This window comes from Neodiprion lecontei, chromosome 4 (genome assembly GCF_021901455.1).
Source record: "Neodiprion lecontei isolate iyNeoLeco1 chromosome 4, iyNeoLeco1.1, whole genome shotgun sequence".
Lineage (NCBI taxonomy): Eukaryota > Metazoa > Arthropoda > Insecta > Hymenoptera > Diprionidae > Neodiprion > Neodiprion lecontei.
Window position 1 is genome coordinate 32,913,915 of NC_060263.1, and position 22,982 is coordinate 32,936,896.

Genomic DNA, 22,982 nt, shown 5'->3' on the forward strand with positions numbered 1-22,982 from the left:
TCTCTCATTCTATTTCACTCATTCCGGTTTTCTTTCATCTCGTGACCTCGGCCATCCTTTGACTTGCTTCATACCCGCATTACGCGGGTCGTGTTTGTTTAAATTTATTATTTCGACCGACATTCCCTAGGTTACTACATACAATATACACATAAAGTGGCGACGCTCGCTTGACCGCAACATGTTGCATTTTACTGAATATTAGGTATGCGGGGAGGAAAATTTTCCTAATGCAAGAATAAATAAATAAATCATACTCTCTGAAAAATATTAATCCACATGATCAACAAATCAACGACGACAATGCTCTTTGATTATTCGCAAACAAATGCAACTCTATGATTTGTCCCATGAACATGAGACAGCAAACTCCGATCGATTGTAAATAAAGACCCTGCAGTTTCCCGTGTTCATTGCGTGTGAAAAAGGAGCGATAGGCGAGCGTCGCATTGGAAATTAACTATAACATACACATGATACAAGATCGTCGTATATAGACATAGCATTAATATCGTCTTCTATCTAACATAATTCCAGTATTTTAAGTGACTCGTTTCTTTTTCTTTTTTCATTAATTTTTATTTATTTTTTTTTTTTTTTTTCTTATCATTGCGAAACTGTCACGCTTTTGCTGATTGTTCTGGTCATATCACTGGCAGCTCCTTGTGCCCCCCAGGATCTCTCATTCCGTAGCTTTGGTCGGCTTAATACAGCGGTAACCGCATAGCGAGTCGCGTGGACGGATGGAAAGATATAATTACGACGGACCAAATTTATATTTGACATTCACTTCTTTTCTATTCGCAAATTTTGAAAATTAACATAAACGAAAGAACATAATTTTTTTTTATCCATAACTCAACATTGTACGCGACGTCCACACCAATTGCATTCCGGTTACCACTTATCAATAATAATAATAATAGTAGTAGTATTAATAATACAATAATAACAATAATATCGATACTTTTATTCAATTTGAATGCAACGCAATCTCCGGACGATTCGGAGATTGAATTGAATATCCGTGACTATAATGTTGTATAATAGGTATATGGTATTGCGATTGTAAGCGTATGCAATGAAAATGCAGAGCAAAAATGAAAGTGTATTCGTGGATGTGGGGAAGAACGAAGAAAGAAAAATTGGAATCGAATGTCGATGGTAGAAAAAAATATGTCAAAATTGATAACATTGGACAAACGGATTAATATATATGCATAACGGGTTGGCAGTTCGAATGGTGACGTTTTTTCGAAATACTATTTAATTTCCTAAGTATATTATACAGCGTTTAATTTTTACGATTATAATTTTTTTTTTTTTTCTCTTTCTTTTTCAAATAGCAAGTTAACCGCCCTACGGCCTACACACACAAATCCCTATTACATTTACGAATTACTGTATTAAATTGTAAAATTTTTGTTTACGTATCGTAATTAATGTTTATCTATTACCTGCTATATACGGGGTTGCGGCTACTGTATGTCTACGTTCTACGATGGGGTACGATTTTCTCAACCTCCGCGCGAATTTATGGTGGCAGGAATTCATATTCACTTGCCTAAGGTTCGGCAAAGGGGAAGGCGAAAGGAGAGGAGAATGAATAGAGTGCGTGCATATGTCATATTAGCAGGGGGGGGGGGCAGTCTAACATCAAAAATGGAATCCGTGGCTTATGTATCCGTTTTTATAATTTTCTAATATTGCCTCCCTGCTTCTCTGTCACGAATATCGTACGTCAATGTATGTTATTTTTTTTTTTTCATGTTTCTTTCTGAGCGATGTCGCTTGAAGATCGATAAATACTTACAGGTGTACGATACAGTTCCCTTAGCAGCAAATTGTTACCGAATAAGAAATAACACGAAAAATATACAGCTGAAAATATTTTGCAGACGACATCAGTGAAAAATTCAAAAGGTCGATGATTCCGATTAAGTAATATTTTCCGAACGACATCGCAATCCCTTCGCTTTGAGCTAATTTGCTTGTGTATATTATATCATGTATACCGTCTATAGCAGAAAGACTGAACGCGTGTGACGATTAATTTATACATATTGTTATAGCGCGTTCGGTTTTTAGTCTTAAACCTATTTTAGGGACAAGGCTCTAGGCTAGAGGGTTTCAGAATTACAGTAATTATAGATATCAATTACGGGGGTTCGATATTACGTTAGATTAGGTATCAAATCGTATTTGTGGATGAATATATATAGAAAAGTGTTAACAACCTTATTTCAAAATAATCTCTCTCTTTACAGTAATTTAAATAAATGAATAAATAATATTTTTCCCTTACTTTTTTCACTTCTCATTCTTTCTTTTCTTTTTCTTCATTTTTCCATTTTTTATGTTAGGGTACGTATTCAAAACAATAATGATAATAGTAACAATAATAATAGTAATAATAATAATAATAGAATACTGGGTTGTCGTTATACTGTACATGATAACACACAAGAGGAATCCTGCGATATATAAGCGTTGGTTAAGTCGTGAAGTAATTAATCAACGGTCGCGAATTTAAGGCGGAAAAGCTTTTTCTTTAGAGAAACAAATAAAGAAAAAAGGTAAATGAAACAAGAGAAAAAATGTTCGCGTCTAGTCCAAAAAAATATACCAGCCTATTAATAGCAACGTCTGAGGCAACGATTTATTACATGTATATATTATTATTACTATTATCATCATCATCATTATCATTATTATTATTATTCTCGGCACGCGAGTCAACCAGCGCTTATATACATATATTTCACAAAATGTCACACACGTAACGACCCGTTTCCATGTAATAAATTTAATAATTAACAAAATTTACAAAATCCCGACGAGACCCAATCAACGACCGTTCCGGCGAATATTGCGGTTCACAATATATAAATATATAATACATATGCGCGTGCATTGATTACGAAAAACGTATATTATGTACAATAATTATGTACACTTGAAAATTTACACGAGAAAATTTTAGGAAAAACGAATAAAATAAAAAAAAAAAATATATAAAAAGAAAATAGAAACCCTCGGTGTGCGTACACACAGTAGTGTATATCTCAAACTATGTGCACGAGATGCCTCGAGCAGAATAACGAGATAATAGAGTCAGTAGTTGGAGGCGTCGGTAGAGGAATAATTTAAACGCTCAGGCGTAATTCTCGGACGCGATATACGTATTATACATATTATAATGAGATAACTAGTATGTAAGTGTATAAATATATACATAATGTATATACTGTTTAAATTCCGTATATCGGACATGGACTGGTTCTCGTCGGGCAAATAAACAGCCAACAACAATGATTGATTCAATATTACAATTTATCTCTCACTTCATGTCTCGCGGAGCTATTACAATACCTATAGATCATAGATCCCGAAACACACATATTATACGTTACATGTATCGGACTCGCACCGTGGCCGGGTATTTTTCTTCATCGGCCAATCGCAAGGTACGCGCTCAACGTAAATAAGCATAAATTGTACCAACAGTACGACAGCCTCGCATCGTTTCTCCGTAGTTGTGTCGTAAGAATTAATTTATCAAGTTTGAGCTGTGAATAAATAGTGAAAATTAGGCGAATCCGTTGATCGGCGAAAAGAAGAATACCCTGCGGGAAACCGCTGCGGCGCGATTTTATACTCATCGCAAAATCGCGACGGGGAACAAGAAAACAAAGATCAGCAAACGTGTTCGCGGATACGCGGAAAATCTCCTCTGTCCGATATGCAGGTATCACATACTCACACATTCGTGTCCGATCCACGTATCCTTGATCACCCCGATTCTCGATCCTCCATCCTTGATCCTGAATCCTAGCGGGACACCACACCTCGCACTTGACACGAAACGCGAAACACACAATCGGCACCAAACGAACGAAATTCACCACCAAGTTTGCGGCACGTCGTGAGGCGTTCATCTGAGAGCGGCGACGAGGGCGGCGACGACTAGAGCAACGGATACGCTTCGGGTCCTGGAACTTCCGGCGATGGGCCCTTCGCTGCTCCGCGACACCTTGCTTCGCACCAGCTGACCCCGCTCGACGGCGTTCGCTTCGTCGCTGTCAGGCTCGACTGGGCTTCCGATGTCGCCGTCCTTGCTCAGCAGCTTCGAGAACTTGTTCTGCGTCGGCTTCTTCGTGCAGGGTAACGTCGGCTCTTTGTACGGCGTGATTATCCGCGGGTAGCGTGATTCCAGCTGCGCCGTACCCGGCAAAAGATCGCCTCGACTGCTCCAGCAGAGCGGTTTGAACGTACCGCTCCGCGTGGCTTCCTGAAAGCTCTGAAAGCTCGTCTCCCAGTCGTAGCTGACCAGGCGCTCCTCCAGCGTTAAACCTGAGAGCTCAGGGGGCGCCTGAATCTTCACGGGACTCGAGTTACTGGAACAAAATTACCCAGGGATCAGATTTATGCTCGGAGAAATACGTTTATCTACAGTATTACGAGAGGAGTGCTGAACTCGAGTACGCGTCACGTAATTCAACACGTTGCATCGGCTCGTTTCTTTAGTCCAACTTTGTCATATCTACATCTAGCTGCTGCAGGTACAACTGGGTCAACGATGCCAATGCGCAATGTCGAAAAACAGCGGTAAACTTTTCTCTAGCCGAGGGACGTGTGAATTAGTTTATACATAACAGCCGGTATGTCAGCTCTACTTATATTATCACTCAATTATGAAAAAAAGAATCGACGGTTAGGGGAATAGAAACCAGTTCAATTTAGAAACTACTTTCTTGGGTTTCTCCTTTCAATAGACTTCCGTTTTACCGTACGATGAAACTTAGCTAAGTTGAAACCACTGCCAATTTCCGTTAGAACAAAGTCAATTACGGTGCCAATTGCATCGAATTCCGATTCCCTTCTTTCGAGTGGCGACCGGCACTGCGGAGCGTCGGTAGAAGCGCCAGAGCGTGACTTAGATACAGACGACGAGTGTAATACTCACGGCGTAAGCTGCTGGATGCCCAAACTGTGGAGAACGGTGGGCAGGGAGGGAAGCGAATAACATAGCGAGAGCTCTATCCGTGGGTAATAGAGAGCAGATATCAGGCACGTTTCCTCCCTGGTGGTCAATCCGCCCAATGTAATCGCAGCCCTGGACTCGGACGAATAGGTGCATTCAGCTACCAGATGATCACCCTGTAACCCAGAAAATTAATCACTTCGTAAAGACGACCATTTTCGTGGGTATCGACTATGTTCCCGGAATCGCGGGACTAGGAGTCCGACTTACCGGATACACCTTGACGGGTCTCTGGAGTCTGCGATACTCCTGATAGCTCGGGTTGTAGTTGGTGTCCGAGGCGATGGGCGGGAGTTCAACGCTGGCGCGTATCTGCCTCAGTCGGACCTTTTTCCCGAGCTGATGAGTGTGCATTATCACCGCGAACATGTTGACCCCGTTGTTGGGAATGGTCTGACCGGTGCAGTCGGCGACGCAGTGACCCTCGGACACGACTTCCGGCTGACCCGGGGGGATGAGGTGCCTCCAGTTCGGGTCTATCCCGATGCTCAGCACTCCGGCATCGTGGACACGCAGCCGCTCCGTGTAGAGGAGCCGCAGGCCCGAGCTGTCGCTGATGAAGGCGTCCAGCTGCGGGTTCGTGTAGTGGGTCTCGAGCATGTAGAATTGCGGCCCCGCGTGCGGGTCGAGGGCGTAACCGGCCTCCGGGGGGTAATTGAAACCCTGCGAAAACGAGAAGAGGGCAACGTGCAGTTAGACCAAGAGCGCCGAGATCAGCTTCTTCGCAGGGGGCTCAAGTTTCGACGTGAACCGCAAAGAGCTGCAGGACGACTCCTTTGCGGTACATACGCGAGAATCCTTACGCCGCGTGAACGCGGGCTGAAAGTGACACCAGCCACGGCAATCACTCCACACGAGTGTGTTTGTGTGTGCGGTCTGTGCTCTGTGCTCTTTGCGCGAAAGGAATAGGATTATCAAACTCGTAACTTCTCTCGGCTTACCTCGGACCCCAGACTCCACGTGGCTGCTATTGTGTTGCACTGCAAGGTGGGCTGACCTGATTGGTAGCAAACTCCACCCGTGGAACGAGCCGCCGTTTCCAACTCGGCGGCGGAACCGCGACACTCGTAGAGCGTCATGTGATGGAGATACTCGTGGCTGCCAGGCTGGATAACCGGTTCGTACTGGAAATTACAGGGAAGCGGACGATCGATTAATCGATTTCCTCCCCATTGGCGGAAAGTGAGGCGATATGTTTGCGAGTCACTCAGCGGTGTGCAGTTAGCACCGAAACGTGTACGACCATGGAAGAGCAAACATATCGCGTCTCGAAAGGGAATGGATAATCAAAGGGTTGGCACGACTCGCTCTCGTCTTTGGGTTCGCGCTAATCACGTTATACCGTCAATTTAAACTCGAAGGGCTCGTGATAAGTGGCAATGCGGACGACCCCTCATCCACGCGTCATCGATGTAGCCCTCCACCTGATTGTCGTCGATCACCCTTCACCCTGAATTAGCCCAATTCCATCCTACCGACATCCCCTTTCCACCGTTCACCCAGTTAGAAGTTGCCCCTTAACCCCTTTCGCGACACGTGCGCGTACGAACGAAATATTTCCGCGATACCAAAATGGCGGACGGATAGAAAGTGGGATACTCACCCTCACGACGTGGTGCTTGCGCCGGATCGGCGGCATCTCGAGCACCCTGCACCAGAGCAACGTGTCCTCCTCCATGGGCAGACGAACCTGGAGAACATAATACAGAGAAAAGTTTACATTACGTTAGCGTAGAAATTGTTTGAAATCTTGGAGGTACTATTTCGTTGTACAAGGTCCGCAATCACGCGTCGACGCGTGATATTGCGTGCGAATTTTTTTCAGGGTGGTGAAAATTCAGCAGATATCACGCGGGGTTACCTTGAACACGGAGATTTCATTACATAGCTGATTTTCGGCTCGACCCGTGTCTCAAGGATTACGCGGCCTGGCCTCGGCGAAACGCTGACTCTTTCGTTCTCTGTTTGCCGCCGGACAAAGCCTAATCTACAAAACTTGCTCGGGTGTAAACGTCGCCACCCCCGCTTCTCCGTCTCTCTCCCTCATTCGCCCCGCTTCTATTCCATCCCTCTCGGGCTTTTTCGCCCTACCTTGCACGCCCACGTCGCGGCAGAAGCGCGAAAGCGGATCGTTATCACTCGGAATAACCTCGAGCGAGATACATATCAGGCTAGATCGGCGTGCTGCGGTAGTCTCGGTGTAACCTGCAGGCGCAAGGAAATATACGCGAGCACGAATTCGACTTGGCTTAAGTCGTCTCGATTCCCGGTAAACCGAGAGCTTGAAAAATTGGCTGCATTCTTATGTAGCAGTGAGGGTGATTTTAAAGCAGGGGGAAAAGTGTGGCGAAAGTTGAAAATGGAAATACGTTGCGAAAAAAACAAGCAACAGAAATAATTCACTTCGCCGAAACTTTCCGGGGATTTATTTCACTCTGAACCGCTTCGCTTTATCAAAAGACTCGGTAGAGACTCACGTCAAATAACGATTGTAATAAAATTTGAGTTATTCCTCTAGACATTTTTCCAAAACGGCCCACTAATCAGAACTAATCCCCAATTTTCCATTTCGTCCTTAACTCTCGTGTTGATTTCTTATTTTGCCAAAAATATGACATACTTGGCAGTAAGAATTTTGGTTTAAATATTTTTTGTACTTAAGGGAATTGTTGCTGATACGTATTCGAATGTGCATTATCATTTTGGTGATTTATAACAAGTAGAAAAGTAAATTTTTGTCGGTTGCTTCCACTTTCATGTATTCGGCGCAAGGTTTTTGCACCTCAAGTGCTTTTTAGAGATTATATTTGTTCTACAATTCGAAATTATGCGTCGCGCCGAGAAATATGTAGTACGTGTATGAATAACTTTGCATTTTATTAACGTTCACTGATTTCAATTCTTACCGAGTTTAAGCTTGCATTCTACATCGAATGTAGACATTGAGAGAAAGAGAAGGGAAAAAGCCGCTGAAACAACCGGCTCGGTGGTCTTCTCGCAGGTACCTAAGTGAGTGCCGGGGCAGCCTTTGTAGGTTAATAAAATAAAAAGTTCCTTGCCGTTGTCGCAATGTGTCCCGTAATTGGAACATCGCAATTCGGAACAGCTAGTCGCCTCTTCTACCACTGCACACCAAGGTGTGGCTTGTGGCCGTTTCTCGTTCTCTGATACGATAGGAAAATACAATTTTCCCCGTTCTCCGTGCCAGTTTTTGCTATGCCCCAAGTTCCAATTTCAATTTTGATCTTCCGAAATTAGCACTTTTATTGCTCATTTTCCATAATTCATACATCCGTTACAAAAATAAGCGACGAACTAAAGAGAAGCAAAAATACCAGAACGGTACCTCTGAATATTTACGTGTTTAGCTGCGTCCGGTAAATAATCTCTATTCGAGAATATCGCATCGAGTTTTCTGCGGTGTTTACGGGAGCTTTCATCACGTGTGATTATTGGAATGATCGCAGTCGAGTCGGGCGAAATACTCGAGCAAATTGAACGAGGGTAGGGAGGCAGGGCGAATTTTTATCGGGGTGCAATTGGTTCCAACGGAGGCATTGTACGACACCGAATTTATGACGACATAAATCGGGCGCAGGTCACATCCGGCAAAAACTATACGTTCATTAGCGTTGGAAGGTCATAGATTACGATGCATAACTCGACCCTCACTCGCCGTGCGTTATGATCACCCTTTTATCGCAGAAACTGCCTGTAACTTCCATTGATTTTCTGAAGCCTTCCGGAGCTCAGGAATTTTGTTAATCGAGCGATTTTTGAGTGACTCCTGCGAATTTCCAAGTATTTTCATCATTTTGAGAGCATGCTCGGTAAAAGTTCCTGGTTGTTACACGAAAAATCAGCGAGTTTCCGATTGCTCGAAACGAAGATCACACCATTAGGTTGTAAAAAAAGTCGATCAACTCACCTGCTGGTTTAACACGTCCCAGATTTTGAGCGGCGTCTCTGGTTCCTGGTTTCGTGAGCTGCGACGTGGCTGCGCATCGCGTTGCACGAGATAAAGGGGTCTCGTCCCCCTGACGTCTCCGTGATCGGGCAAAACCCCCGCAGCTGATACGGGCTCCTCGGCATGATACTGCCAAACGACCTGCATTGTGTCATTCTGAAACATGGAGGAAAATCGCGGTGTTAATTAGTGAGACGTCACCTTAAAAGTATCGGAAAGGAGAGGGTGAAGAGGATAGAAAACGCGTCGAATTGACGGTGTGAGAAATACTGTGTTCGCAAGATTACAGGCAGAAGAAATTAGACCTAACACCCAAGGCGTCTCGAAGCTCTTACAGACGTCGAAAATGTCTCGCCAGCTTAGGTTCGTACTCCTCTTCTCACTTTCCTTCGCATCCTCGCCGTGTTTCGGCGTCGCGACGTCAAGAAGAGAAACAAATTAGCGAGTCACTCTCTAATCGGCGCGGCGACGACTGCCCGAGGAATATATATATATGTATAAATATATGTGTTATATACATAGTCTATGCGGCCTGTTTACTTCGGTATACAAGCTCGTTTACACAGTCCGTAAGTTGGAGAAGTAAACCGTTTGAAACGGCGAATAGGCTAGAAGTGCAAGTGAGGCCGACCTAGTGGCTGAATGTTCTTCGTTTTACTGCATTCAACGTGAAGATTAAAAGAAGGCTGAAGTGCCGGAGCACGGACGAAAAAAAGGAGAGCTAATACGGAGTATTCATGTGAACTTAAATATAAATAATCAGACGATCAGTTTTGGAGTAACGTCCTTATTTCCTTTAATCCGTACCCACTTCCGTTGTATATCTCTTCAAGTTTTTTGTTTTTCTACCAGCGTTTTTTCGTGCCAATTTTTTATACGTGTGTATACGAAAAACATTCCGAGGCTCGTATATCATTTGTTGGAAGGAATTTTGAGGAACTCGCACTGTCTACTCCTTAGATGTTATAGGTAAAGAAAACTGACAAGCTGAGAGGAAAGTGTTAATGAAGAAAAAATGAAGGAAAAAAAAAACAAGGTAAAAAATGTAACAACGTTAAAAAAAAAGGGGGGAAAGCTTGTTTTCCGCATATTCTCAAGACTCATATCTTCTTGTTCACCATTTTTCCCAGGCGGGGTGCGATAACATACGGATATTAATTCTACTTGAAGTGGAAAAATTCAATTCTCAAGCGTCGCGCTGCTGCCAAGGTAAATGAAGCGTGCCTCTCAGTGGCAGTCGACGATTTTTCCCGCTGTCCCGAGTCGGCATAGGAGGCACGAAACATACAATGCCGCGACTTCGTCTCCAAGAACGCGTGCGAAATGAATTTTGAATTTCTTCGGTACCAGCTATTTCATTTTTGTCCGAATCCACATTTCTAGAACGAGAAAAGAAAAAAAAAAAAAGGTCTACCGAAATAACATCGGAGGAAACGACGAGAAGCGGATATTTTCACATAATATTCGAGGGTGAAAAGGATCGGCAGATCGTATTCATTAAAAAAACAAAAATAAATAAACGTAACGACGAGCCTATGAACGCAGTCTCACAAGAGGCAAATTCTACATATAATTGACGGATGCAACGCGGTAACGCGTTTCCTATTACTGCTTTGACTTTCCTGCAAAATTGTACGATTTGCATCCACTGCAACAGACGCAGCGAGGAAAATGTAATGTGACAGAGATATGAACGGCAGTATACATGTAAATATTAGCTCCATCTTCGGGATAAAAAATATACTCGTGTTTCAATCGAGGAAAAAATCTCGAATCGGCCTGGGGTTCTACGGCTGAGGATAAAGGTTAGGGAAAGGTCGGAGCTTTGATCTTATTTCGAAGCACCGGTCGAGGCTCAAGCTTGCGAGCGCAAAATCAGCCGACGTCGATCTATTTGCGTTTATTGAGCTGCGATAAAAGGGTAGCGGCATTGCTACAGTGCGACCCGCGATAGAACCGATTGGAAAAGATAAGCAACCGGGGAACGAGGAACGAACCTAAGAGATCTCGCGCTACGTTGCTCACCGTGAGTAGAGAGAAAACGGCGGAAAAGAGAAGATCGAAATCGGAAGAAAAAAAAAAAAATGTGCACACGGAGGTATATGTATATTCTATATAAATGTGAGGCTTCAAAGGAGAGGGATCAATCAAAGAAAACCTCATCTCCAAGTCTTACGCAAAATCGACCTGCTCGCACGGCACTGCAAAAAGTTGTATAATATATGAGAGAGAAAAAAACGAGTGAAAATTTTCAGTAAATTACATATACAACGTTTTAAATGAAAACATGGAATAAATGAGAGGTGAAATATCTCAAGGTGGAAGAACGTGCTTTTGAGCTGCACCGCTTGTTACGATCCGCATTCTCGCAGCTCGCACCGCGTGGCAGAAGTTGGAAATGAAATAGGAACCGAGCTCAACGAATGAGACGGGACATCGGCTGCTGCAGAGGTATATTCTCCTCTCTCGTTATAAAGTAATTCGAAACTGACGTGAAATGAGCGTAACACAGCGGCGCCCCGTTCTCCGTCCGTGCAGATGAATGCCGCACGGCCACGACGACGATGTTGAATGCCGTCAGAGACGCGGTGGTTGCCTAGTGTTGTCGCAATCGCGCGCGTGAGGAACTCTCGTGAGAAGGATCCATAAATTTCGCATTTTCATTTTCCGAAAGCCCACTTGCTCATCGTGACAGAACGTACCCCCGGGGAGCTTTCGTAATAACGTATAGAGCCACCTCGCCCCCCCCCCCCCCTGCTCCTCATCCACACCCAGGCGTCGGACTTAGCCGCGTGTCACGTGGGTGTGCATCCTACAGACGTGCTCGATGCTGCCGCACAAGGGCAACGGGATATGAGTTACACCCTAGAAAGGACGAGGACGAGGACGTGGAGGAGTGAGAAGAGTCCTCTGGGAGCCGGGGGAGGGGATTCGGGAAGGCTCTCTCGGCCAAGGGGTGAGCTTATTCACAATGCCCGCAGTAATTGCATCTGTGCCTCGAACTGGCGACTCGGGATTCCCATCGATCCGACAATACAAGCACGCCGCCGATATAACTTGCAGCAACAGCAACTGCAGCAGGCTGTGCGCCCCTGCATCCCTGCGGCATGTTCGCTATATCGATTTTAATCGCGGTAAGTTCCGAGCGATTGATTCCACCGTCGAAGCGGGTATATCATATCATCGTATTGGAAAATAAACCGGGTGGTGCTGTGATAGAGCGAAATTCGTTTAAACGTCCCGCAATAGGGTCTCAGCATATTGTTTGAATCTGGATCAGGGCCGGCGATGATATCCTTGGATCGGGGTGCTTTTACCCGATCCCATGCTTCTTCTTCCGGCAGGAGCGAGCAAAGGGACCATCGGAGAAAGCGCCAGATCGTTTACTTTCTAACCTTTTGAACGGGTGACGACCCTATGATACAGATCTTTGGGTTGCGCACCGTGCGATATTCCGTCTTCGCGGCTTAGAGCCGGCGGGGAGGGGAAGATAACGTGACTTTTCATCCCTCGGTGACTTTCTCCGAATCGATATACAGTGGTACCTGATCTGGTTACGTTAGCCCCTGAAATTTTGTTTGCTCTAAAGCTCGAAACCAATCACCGCTGACGATGAGCAACCAATCGATTTCGAATTGCAGGTTATACGTACAGCTGGCGAAAATCGTTTCAGGAATACAAATTATCTAGCGTTGTTTGACCGATCGGAGAATCCCTGAAGCATTCGTACCTTCTCACTGGTTACAGCGAGGTATTATAAATTTCTTTTACGTGAATTGTAGAGTTTGCCTCCCTCGTCTTTGCCTCTGACGTGCTTCAGAGTTACCAAAGTGTTTGAGAGCGGCGAATTCCCCGAGTCGTCAACTTAATATAAAGCAATTTACACTCGGTCGAGGGAGAATCTCTCGTGGTCCGCGAAGCACTCACACACACACACACACACACACACTTTGAAAATGGGCGAAAGGAGACTCGTAGCAGCCGTGGCCGTCTTAAATATAATATAAGAGCTGGGTGTGAGCCAATAAAGGATCCTCTTTCTTCAAAGTAACACCGTTAATTAGTTAGACTAGGCGAAGAAGAGCCGAGGGAAAAAATAGAAACTTGGACATTCCTTCGATCCACCTTTCGCCGTAGAGAGTTTGGAGAACTACGCTCTGGGGATATAATATCGACGAGAACGAATGGCGTGGGTGGATCATGCCGGCTATACATATCGGCAACGTGATATGGAAATCTAATATCGAACATTCCTCTCTTCCGCGCAAGTACGAAAGCGAGCGAGCGATCGAGTCAAGTGCGGCAGGAGGAATTCTCTATTTTCAAACTTGCGAGTTTTAAAAAGCAATTAAGGGCTATCGCAGAATGCAAACTTCGTCCGCTCCCCAATTTACCCAACTCCCTCCGCGGCTCACCCCGCCCTTCTCCCACCTCCCACCACTCATTGCTCAACTCTTATTCTACCCCTAACTAGAGCAGGCTCTTCCCTGCCCCTCGCCACCATCGCCAACCCCATTATCGAACGGCTCAACGGCGAATTTCAAAGTTAGTTCTGCCGTCGTCTCATAACAAGCTTGAGTCACCCTATTGTTGGCGTTATCGGTGAGGAATATCGAGACGAAGGAAACAGAAATAAATAACTGTAATACGCACGTCGGCATAATGTTGCGTATCTAGTAAAATTACTGGGCTGTTTCCGGCCTCGCCGAAAGTGGCAGTTAAAAATAAAAATTTCAAATGGAAGAAAACACCACGTTTCCGCCTTGCGCGTAGTAAGAAGTTGTACCTGTTCGTTGTTATAGTTAGACTCGCGTGGCGTGGCACTCGATCATTTCTTCACGACTTGGAATAACCAAGGCTAAGGCTCGATGTTATTCGTTATTTCCTGCGGCTTCGAGATGTTCATCTCACCTTGCGCAGTGCTATTGCCCGACTTACCATAGCCGCACGTATCGCGCATGTGGCAGATTTTTAAGACCGTCCCTTACGGCAATCTGAAACTGGGCTCAAGAAGGCCAACGATAACTCGGAGAAGGAAAAAGGACTCTCGCGTATATGCATGAGCGCGTTGTCGTCGTGACGGTATAAAAACGTGGACGGACACCGTTTGCGATCATGGTGGTTTCAGGTGACTAAGACTGATTGCGAGTAATTATGAAAAAAATAAATAAATAAATAAATAAAGCAAAACAAAAAAGGTGAGGAAGAAAAACCCGAGGACGAGGAGAGAAAGAAAGGCAGAAAAAAATCATTCAAATTGCAGGCAAACAGGGCGTGGAATACTCGGGAGTGGTGGCGACGACGAGGGTGGTGAACTTAAGAACGACCAATTACCATAAAAATAATTTGCAGCCCTAAAAATCCGACGTAGAGCCCCGCGAGCTGCCGCGCTGCAAAGAAAGTTAATGTTTGGTTTAATTTGTAATTTAAATGCTCCCTTGGCTCGAGGAGACACGACCCAACGAGGGATGTTTTCGCCGTATATAGCCTGAACTTTCCCCTTTCGCAACTGCGTAAAAAGAAGCATGACGTCAACCGCAAGAAACGCGCACGGACTCACCGCCTGAAAGATTAAACTTTTGCACCAACTTCAACCCCTGTCAACATCGTACAACTGAACTTTGCACCACGTTTAGTACAAGGCCGTGGGCCGTTGTGCGTTACGCGTGCGAAAAGGGCCAGGACACGGTGAAACTGGACGACGACGAGATGCATGGCGTCTTTATGCAGGTTTCGTCAAATCGTTTTTTATCGGACGAAAGCTGCTTTCGGCGCCGTTCTTAGACGGACATCAAGTTATACTTGGGCGCTACTCTGGCCATTACGCGGTTCGATAAGAGGTCTACTCAAATATTTAACCTCACTTACAGGCAATTACTACATCCTCCCTCTGTTATCTCGGAACGGAATGCTAGGGGGGGGGGAGGGAATGAAAACGGACACTCCCGGTTCGCAGTTATAAAGCGACGCGTAGAAGGGGGATAACCATAACGGTCTACCGCACGATTTTTCTCTCAGCTGTATCGTGATTAATTATTAGCCCAAAGATTTTCTCGAGCACTAAATTTCACCCCGTATGCACGCGGGGGGCGAGAAATACGGAGTGACGTGTCGGCACTCGCGAGATTATTCCGCGCTAAAGAAGAAGTGGCAGCGAGGCGAGTGAAGAAACAGCTCGAAACACCGGGTTTTCACGCAGCAACAGCAACAGCAGCACCAGCACAAGCAGCAACGACGTAAATGCTAACGCGGGGAAATTGAATTGCGCCGTACGCTATCCATCATGCGTTGGGGATTAGCTATACATTCGCATTTCACTCGGTTCAACATAGTTGAACGGATGGGTAGTCATGCAGGTAAAACACATGTTAGCTCTTAGGTATGCTGCCTCGTCGACGGTGGCGGTGGTGTTTCAGCTCGGGAATGTTCGCTCGTTTCACTCCCAGCTGCCTATAATACATAATCCGCCGCTGTAGCAGTGACTCGTGAGTAAACTCCTTCAAAACTTCAAATGAGTCACGAAAATTGACGAGAATACACGTACGAGGACTGTTTCAAGCAGCTGGCACGAGATCGGTAGGTATCTACGTCTCGTGCTGCAATTTTAAGTAGCTCTGTACACGACACGGGAAAGTATTACGTACGCTCCGGGGTACAAACCTCTACCAAAGTGCCAATTATTTCGGTTCGCGTTTCCTAATGAGAAATCGAATAGATAATGAACTAGACGATCCCGTGCTAAGAAAAAAAAAAAAAAAACGAGTAGAACAACCGACGATTCTGATATCATTTTGAGAGTAGGTCGAAGGGTCGACTATAGCTTTGAGTATCCTGATCGATGGATAATTTCTGTTATTCTATCATAATTGTTGAAATATCGAACCATCGAACAGTCCGATGTTAACGAACTTTCCGTCGGTTTGCGAGTTCTGTGTGGGTGTCTTTTATACGTCGATGGATGAAACGTAAGTGTAGTTGAATGTGTGGGCGTGCACGGAGACCTGCGATTATAGTTATGGCGTAGAGCCACGTACGTCTCGGTTGAGATTTTCAACGTAACGATAGAATGCATATTTTAATAGACGTGTTAACAGTGGTTATAATCTTGCCTAATAGCCGTATTTGCCGGCGTGGCTGGTGGTGGGTAACAACTTGGCATGGCTTGCATGCATGTAATTTATTTTACCGCGGCAGTCTTCGTTGTTCCCTATGTTTTTACACTCCTTAATCTCTCATTCGAAATAAAAACCTGGTACACCTTTTCAGTACATTAGTGGGATGCGGATTACTCATTCCGACGCAGCAGAGTGAGCAATGCTTTATGAAAAAATTTACGACCCGGCAAGTAGATAGCAACAATAGTTGCAGCGCGGGTATATTTTTATAACGAGAAAAATCCCCGCTCATACAATCGTACACAGTACCGCATTCAAACGAGGGTATCCCTCGCCATTCATTGTTAACATCAACCCTGAAACAACGGCGGAGCAAGAAAGTCGGTAGAAAATAATTAGCGGAATGGTTTCAGCGTTCGAGCTTTGGTTCGAAAGTGAATACTGCCTCCGCGATGCGCTCATGTAAGATTAAGGTTAGGTTTGCATAAACAATTGAAGTGAATTCCAAATTTTTCGCGCGAGAAAATTTGTGCGTCAAAGTCAACCTGCTTTTAGGGTTGACTCGACATTTCGTTGTCAGACCAATATTGCCAAATATATATAATTTACAGGTTTCCAAATGTCAAGTTTTCTTTGTTTCATTCGAACGGTGCGAAATATGAGCCATCGCTTTGAGAAGTTGCAAGAACTTCGTTACAACTCGCCATCAGATAATACCGAATGAATACTCAGCGTCCGTGCACCACCGGAAGTTTAGAAGTGTAAAGGCTTCAAGATCCTCAAAATCGTCTCAGATTTCATTCAGCACCTGTCAGACCTTACCAGTACCTTATTCCGTTGATTGCAATGCCGTAGAAATTTTCGTGCTCGAATGTAAATTTCAACGTACAGTAACAGCTGAATCGACTCTCCTATCGGTTATTCAACTTGGTGATACATTCTGTCCTAAGTACCAAACTGTCGTAGGTTTTTCATCCGCAGTCTCGATTTACAAACACGCGCAGTCATCGACGTGTGATATAGCGAAACTCCCGTAAGACACTGAAAAACTGTTGATACATCGGATAACTGTGCAGTTTTAGTGGCTGCATGAATAGAACGGCACGAGTCGTAACGGAAATTGGATCAATCGTCACGGTAGGAAATTGTGGATATACGGTTGGCAAAGCCAGAGCCGTGCTGCACGTACTCGTTTGTTCGTTATCAGGGAAAAAATGGTGGGAACATAAAACAGAATCCACCTCCATTACTGGATCTGAGGTTCATGCGGGTTATCTAAGCCCCGTTTTATCTGAACGGCACTTATTGTCTCAACGTATATAGTAGACGAGGTATAGACGTATAGTAACGCCTTTCACACCCCCCGAACAAGCGGTACTCGATGACCTTGCCATTTCTACGCGATGCTCCGGCTCGTCTATGCGAGTCTGCGAGGAAACTCTATCCTGCACCTTACCCCGAGTACAAGCGGTAGGTATGGCACTGTTCCCTATCAACATTGAGCACACGTTCCTTCCACAAAGCGAAGGAGGGCGTTTAGGGGTTCTTCTCTCCTCTCTTCACCTCGCCACTTCTCTCGTTTCTACCTCGTATCGGCATTCCGACTGTTATCCAGATCAGTAATTAGTTTCCCCATTTGGTAGATACGAGCTTCGTGATTTGTAATAATGGAGAAGATGATTGGACGGGGGCCGGATGCGACGATGATACGCTCGCGCCTCTCACCCTGGAGGTCAAGAATTGAATTTGAGATAGGTGATCGCACCCTCCCACGGATAGAAGGTGGGTGAACCTGTGAAACTATAAATCGTAAGGAGTCGCGCGACGCCGTCCTCGAAAGGTATAAATAATATCCCACCGAGCCAATTTCGCATCAAGAAACACGGTATTTACGGTGATATTTCGTACCCCCTAAATAGTATTAGACAGCTTTATCTCTCCCGGCAAGAACAACGTGACACGCTTCTTATCTCGGCTGGGACATTAAATAAGCTACAATTTGGTCCGCAGGGAGTCGCTCGCTCCAAGCAAACGACCAACCCCACGCAAATTTCCAGTCCTCTTTTCCGCTACTCCAAATTACACCCGGGGAAACATTTGTGTAATTTTTCGTTTCGTTTCCCCTTTTTCCTTACTCTCCTTTCTTCGTGTCCTTTCATTTCGTTCAAAATTGGTCCGCAACCAGCAACCATTTCCCTGGTCTCTGGTCGTAGCCTTGTCGAAATTCTTACCTGCGTCACGCATGCTTCGTCATAAATTTTCGCATACATCGTTAGTCGTTAGTTTCATCAACACAATATAAATTTCACGTTTCTTCTCATGAGCGTTTATAGTATCGCACTTGGAAGTGCCCGGGGATAGAGAAGGATGATGAATTTGTCTGATGCTTGAAGCACGATTCCTGTACACCCCCTCGGGTACAGCCGGGATGGAAATAAAGTGACGTTGAACGGTATAAGAGATAACCAATTTCCCGTAGCTTCTTCCCAGCGCCGCACACGCGGTTTTACTCAATAAGGGTAATAAGGTAGAGATTTCAAGTCGAAAGACGCGAGCGAGCTGCATCCTGGGTTCTGTGAGAAGAGGGTGAGGCTTTGCAGGCTATAAGTTTGTTAAACTATCGCTGATTCCAAGATATTTGCTCGGGATTAAGGCTCCAACTTTGCCTGCAGAAGCGGAGACGACTTCTCTTAACTACGCGGGTCGAAGTGTTCCAGGAACGTCTCTCCGGTACCGCGCCTCGGAGCCAAGATCGGTAGAAAGACAGCGCCGAGAAAGAGGGAGCCAAGGGAGGTTTTCGAGGCGCGAGGGTGTCGGAGCACTCGGATCGAGAACTGGAGCTGTAAACTTGAACGCCAACTTGGCGAGCTCCTAACTCAGGCTGCAAGTATGTAGGTGGCTCCACGTCCTATCGGATCCCCGGTGCACCGAGATAGTTCGGGATTACCTCCTTCCAGGTGCCGCCGAGAGCAGGATGACTGCGCTAACTCTGATTTGAAGGATAACCGCGGACATAATAGTTGCATTATCGCCCTCAGAGAGAGAGAGAGGGAAAGACGGGTAGAAGCTGCTCAAACGTAATTGGGAGAGTCATGCATACTGAGAGTTCGGTTTTGGAAACAGGCACGCGCTTCTGCATCGGCAAAGCCAAATCCTGGTCCACCCTAGCATTACCTATACATTATACTCCCGTAGCAGTTGGTCAAGTTGACATCCATAGACATTCGGGCAGTGGATACGTGGACACGCTATTCATCCTCGAGGTAACCGAACCACCCTGCGCTCCAGGAAAATGGATCTCTATCTAGCTCTTTGGTTTCACCTCGATGTTATCTTGGTCCTCGCTGCCAAGGCAAGGTCAACGCGCCTTTGCGACCCTGACGTCGTCGATCCGTACACGTATTAAAATAAATACACCATCGCCCATATTTCACCGCCGATTGATGGATAGCGTCCGTTGTCAAGGCGCATACTTGACGTGCCCGTTAGCCGCGTACCTGCTCTATCCAAGCAAAGTATATCACGATCGAGAAACGAAAAGGGAAGAAAAACACCTCGGCGTCGGTCGTGATTTGTACTAGCAAATGAACAAATAGTGACAAGGAACGACCGTCGTTGACCGCTCGACTTCCACATCAACTTCCAACGGAGCTGGATCGCTGCACGTGTATAGAAAGTCTACGTATTGTAGAGCTATTTCACTCGGCGAGGCAGGCCCGCGCTATTTACGGAACGCGGCATGAGTCGCCGTTTTCAAACCATTTGTTAGATAAATTGCTGGTGGGCGGTTCGCTCGCTTGTATACCGACGATTATTCATCGGAGAAACGGCAATAAATTAATTACAAAAGGGGTTTTTGCATCTTGCTTCGTGATGCAGTTGCTGCAGCTCATTCGCTCGCTTGTCCCCGGTACAACTCTTGCGGTTTCTACGTACGTACAACGTACTGGCGCGCGAAAATACGCTACCCGTATTAGCCGAGTGAGCAAGTAACGAACTAGCCGCAATATTTATCCGCGATAAAGGGGATCGACGATCCAACTACTCTGTAAAATTCCTTCAAAGAGATAAAATACCCCGCAGTTACAAAGGCGCTGGTCCACGCCAATAAATACGCGCGATAACAGCTTGCTCAGGTGTTTTATACTCGGCCCAGGTGCAGCTGGCTCCTGGTTCCGTGTCTCCAAACTCCGGGCGATAAGAGTGACCTTATTCCCCGCCTCAGAACCTCAGCACCCGCCTTGGAACAGTAGCGAACTTAACAGGGCAAGACTCCCGCCTTCTCGCAGGGTGCTGGAAGTGTGATCAAACTTTCCTTTTAGAGTTGGACAGCGTCGTGTTCGCGCCCCGCAGCTATTTCTCCGTAAATTGTTTAAAAAATTCAACCCAAGGATTACAAATTCACTTTTCAAACTTTCTAAAATTTTCAACATTAACCGAATCACTCGGTGTGAGGGGTTGTATAGGCTGGCGATGGATTGTTCCTGGAGCGGCAGAGCTTCGTCGACTTAGCGTAAGTAGGAAGGATTAATGTAACTCCTTGAGACCCGGTGCAGGTCTAAGCATCGAAGCATGCAGGGCTCGGCGGCCTGCAGGTATAACCAATTTCATCTTACCCGTCAAGCATGCAAATTAGCTGCATACAAAATAAACCAATGCAAACCGGAAGTTATCGCCTGGCCGTTGACGAGAAACGACGCGGAGTTCTGATCGTGCGATGTTAGCGAGCGAACCCCTTTTTTCCGAACAAGAAACGCGTTTATCGTATGGAATCATTCTCTTACGTTTACCGGCGGTATCCTGCACAGCTGGCGTTGACAAGACGGCCGAAAGGGTTTTCGAAACTATTGCACGAGCAGATCCTGCGCTTACGATGATTAAGTTTGTCTCGAGTTGCAATGAGCCGTATAAAGGTACTATCGGGCCGATCTTCGTCCTGAGAAAACAAGCGAAACTCCTCGCTCCTCCCATATCGGCGGATAAAATCCTTCTGATAATTATCGCAAAGTGCAGAAGAGCACCTCCGGTTTCTATTCGTCGAGGGGACGCAGTCGGAAAGGATCAGATAGGATCTTTCGGTTACAAGTATGGAAGCGTTACTCCGAGTCGTCTTCGTGGTACGTAAAGAAACTTCGCGACTTTAATAACTATACGATAGCACGGCGAAGCTTCGAGTATAACTTTGTGTAATCTGTGACTAATCTCGTAACTAGCGCCGGTTCAACGAAAGACCGGAATTAAGGATAATCCGAAATACGAGTTTAATTGCTGACCCTTCGGATCCCTCATAATGGCGGACCGACGTTCCAAGGGATTGGTCCGGATAGCTGTAGCGGGTAGAAATCTGATTGCGAAACTGATTTACGAAACTTTCGTTCACGCGTTTGGTAAATTGGAACCAAAAGTTGGCGACATTATATTTCCCACGCTCGTATACCAAACCGAAAACTATATCCAACAAGGAGAAGATTTCGATTTTTTCACTACGGCAATCGGACGGGCGCAATATAAATTTTCTTTCTCACAATTGCGAAATTTGCAACGATATAGTTCAGTGTTCGCAACCGACATTAGTTTTTTTAAGAAATCGAAAACACGCTCAAATGACACGGTGCTCCTCGATCGTTGTTTCCGTCGTTTGTTTACAAATCTTGGATAAACATGTTTTTGGCACCGCTCTAGAAGAAGAACTCGAAATACCCTTGCTCGGAGTGGGAAAAAAGATAAAGAATGAAAATAAAACAAACTTTTCTCAGAGGTAAACTATTGCCACCGTAAATAGGATTCTCCAGTGGTTTCCTCCCCATCATCCCCGTTTCACCAAGGAAGCTCGCGTATTCGCGACGGAAAATCAGCATATAAAATAGCGAGAAACGGCGATGCCGTACCGCCGCATTTGTAGAGAGATTCAGGCTCGCGGATCGGATTCAACAGCAACCAAATGTCAATTAAGAAAGTTTTCACCTAAGATAGTGGGCAACGGTTCAACGACATCGGCCTGCCACTGATATTGCAAGTATTTTCGTAGCGCAAAGGTAGGCGAGAGTCGTCAGAAAACCGAGATAGAAACCAGGTCAACAAGCCAATTTTATACCGGTAAGGGCATCGCCTTATTTCGGCCCCCAGAGTACGTTCCTCGGAGCAGCGAGAATCCCGGAGGGACGGGGTCGAATTTACATACCAGGAACAAACAAGCAAGGCAGTTCGTTCGATCGTTCCGCGTCTCGCGAAGATCTGAAGGGAGAAAGAGAGAACCGAGAAAGGGAGACGGGATTCCCAGGATTTTCGCGCGAGCTTTCGCCGTACGTCCCGACGGTCCGTGAATCGCGCGCGGCATCATCTGTGCTCTCACGTTCTTTGGTAGTACCTCGTAAATTTCCAACGAACCAACCGTTCGACGAATTGCTTCCTGGAGTAGGAATGCCTCTTATTAGTTCCATAACCCGGTGCGAGGATCGATTCCCTCCAGATATTTCGTGACGGAAGAGAAAAGGGAAGATCTTACAACGGAAATTCCGCCATGATTCGTCCGTCAGCGACGCGCGCAGGATATCTCGATTTTCAACGTACACATGTGATATTCGACAAAGCCACGAGGCATTGGCAGTTGGAAATTAATCAAATTCCCCTCCCCGCCCCTGCCATATCGTACTAATCTTTCTAGATACGAAGACCGAATGCGAACCGAGCTTTCGAAACACTGCTGAATATCCGCCTTGCGCGCCGGGACGAAATTCCGAAGGAGTTACTTTACCTTGCATATACACGACATGAGCGCACGCCGCGCGCCGGTCCGCGTGATAAATCACGCATTACCCGAAAGGTCGGAGTAAAATATTACCGGTATCTAATCCTA

At 45.7% G+C, this 22,982-nt stretch overlaps 1 protein-coding gene across 1 annotated transcript in view; it reads right to left on the reverse strand.

The window, feature by feature from the left end:
- Positions 1–523: 523 nt before the first annotated feature.
- LOC107218955 (MOXD1 homolog 2) overlaps positions 524–22,982 on the reverse strand; it is a 97,074-nt gene continuing 74,615 nt past the window's right edge. Inside the window, exons 4-9 of the mRNA XM_046736932.1 lie at positions 8,973–9,167; positions 6,648–6,734; positions 5,986–6,168; positions 5,255–5,707; positions 4,967–5,160; positions 524–4,397 (exon numbers count right to left, since the gene is read on the reverse strand). Coding sequence (XP_046592888.1) covers positions 3,935–4,397; positions 4,967–5,160; positions 5,255–5,707; positions 5,986–6,168; positions 6,648–6,734; positions 8,973–9,167 — 1,575 coding nt within the window. The 3' untranslated portion in view covers positions 524–3,934. The remainder of the gene's footprint in view (positions 4,398–4,966; positions 5,161–5,254; positions 5,708–5,985; positions 6,169–6,647; positions 6,735–8,972; positions 9,168–22,982) is intronic.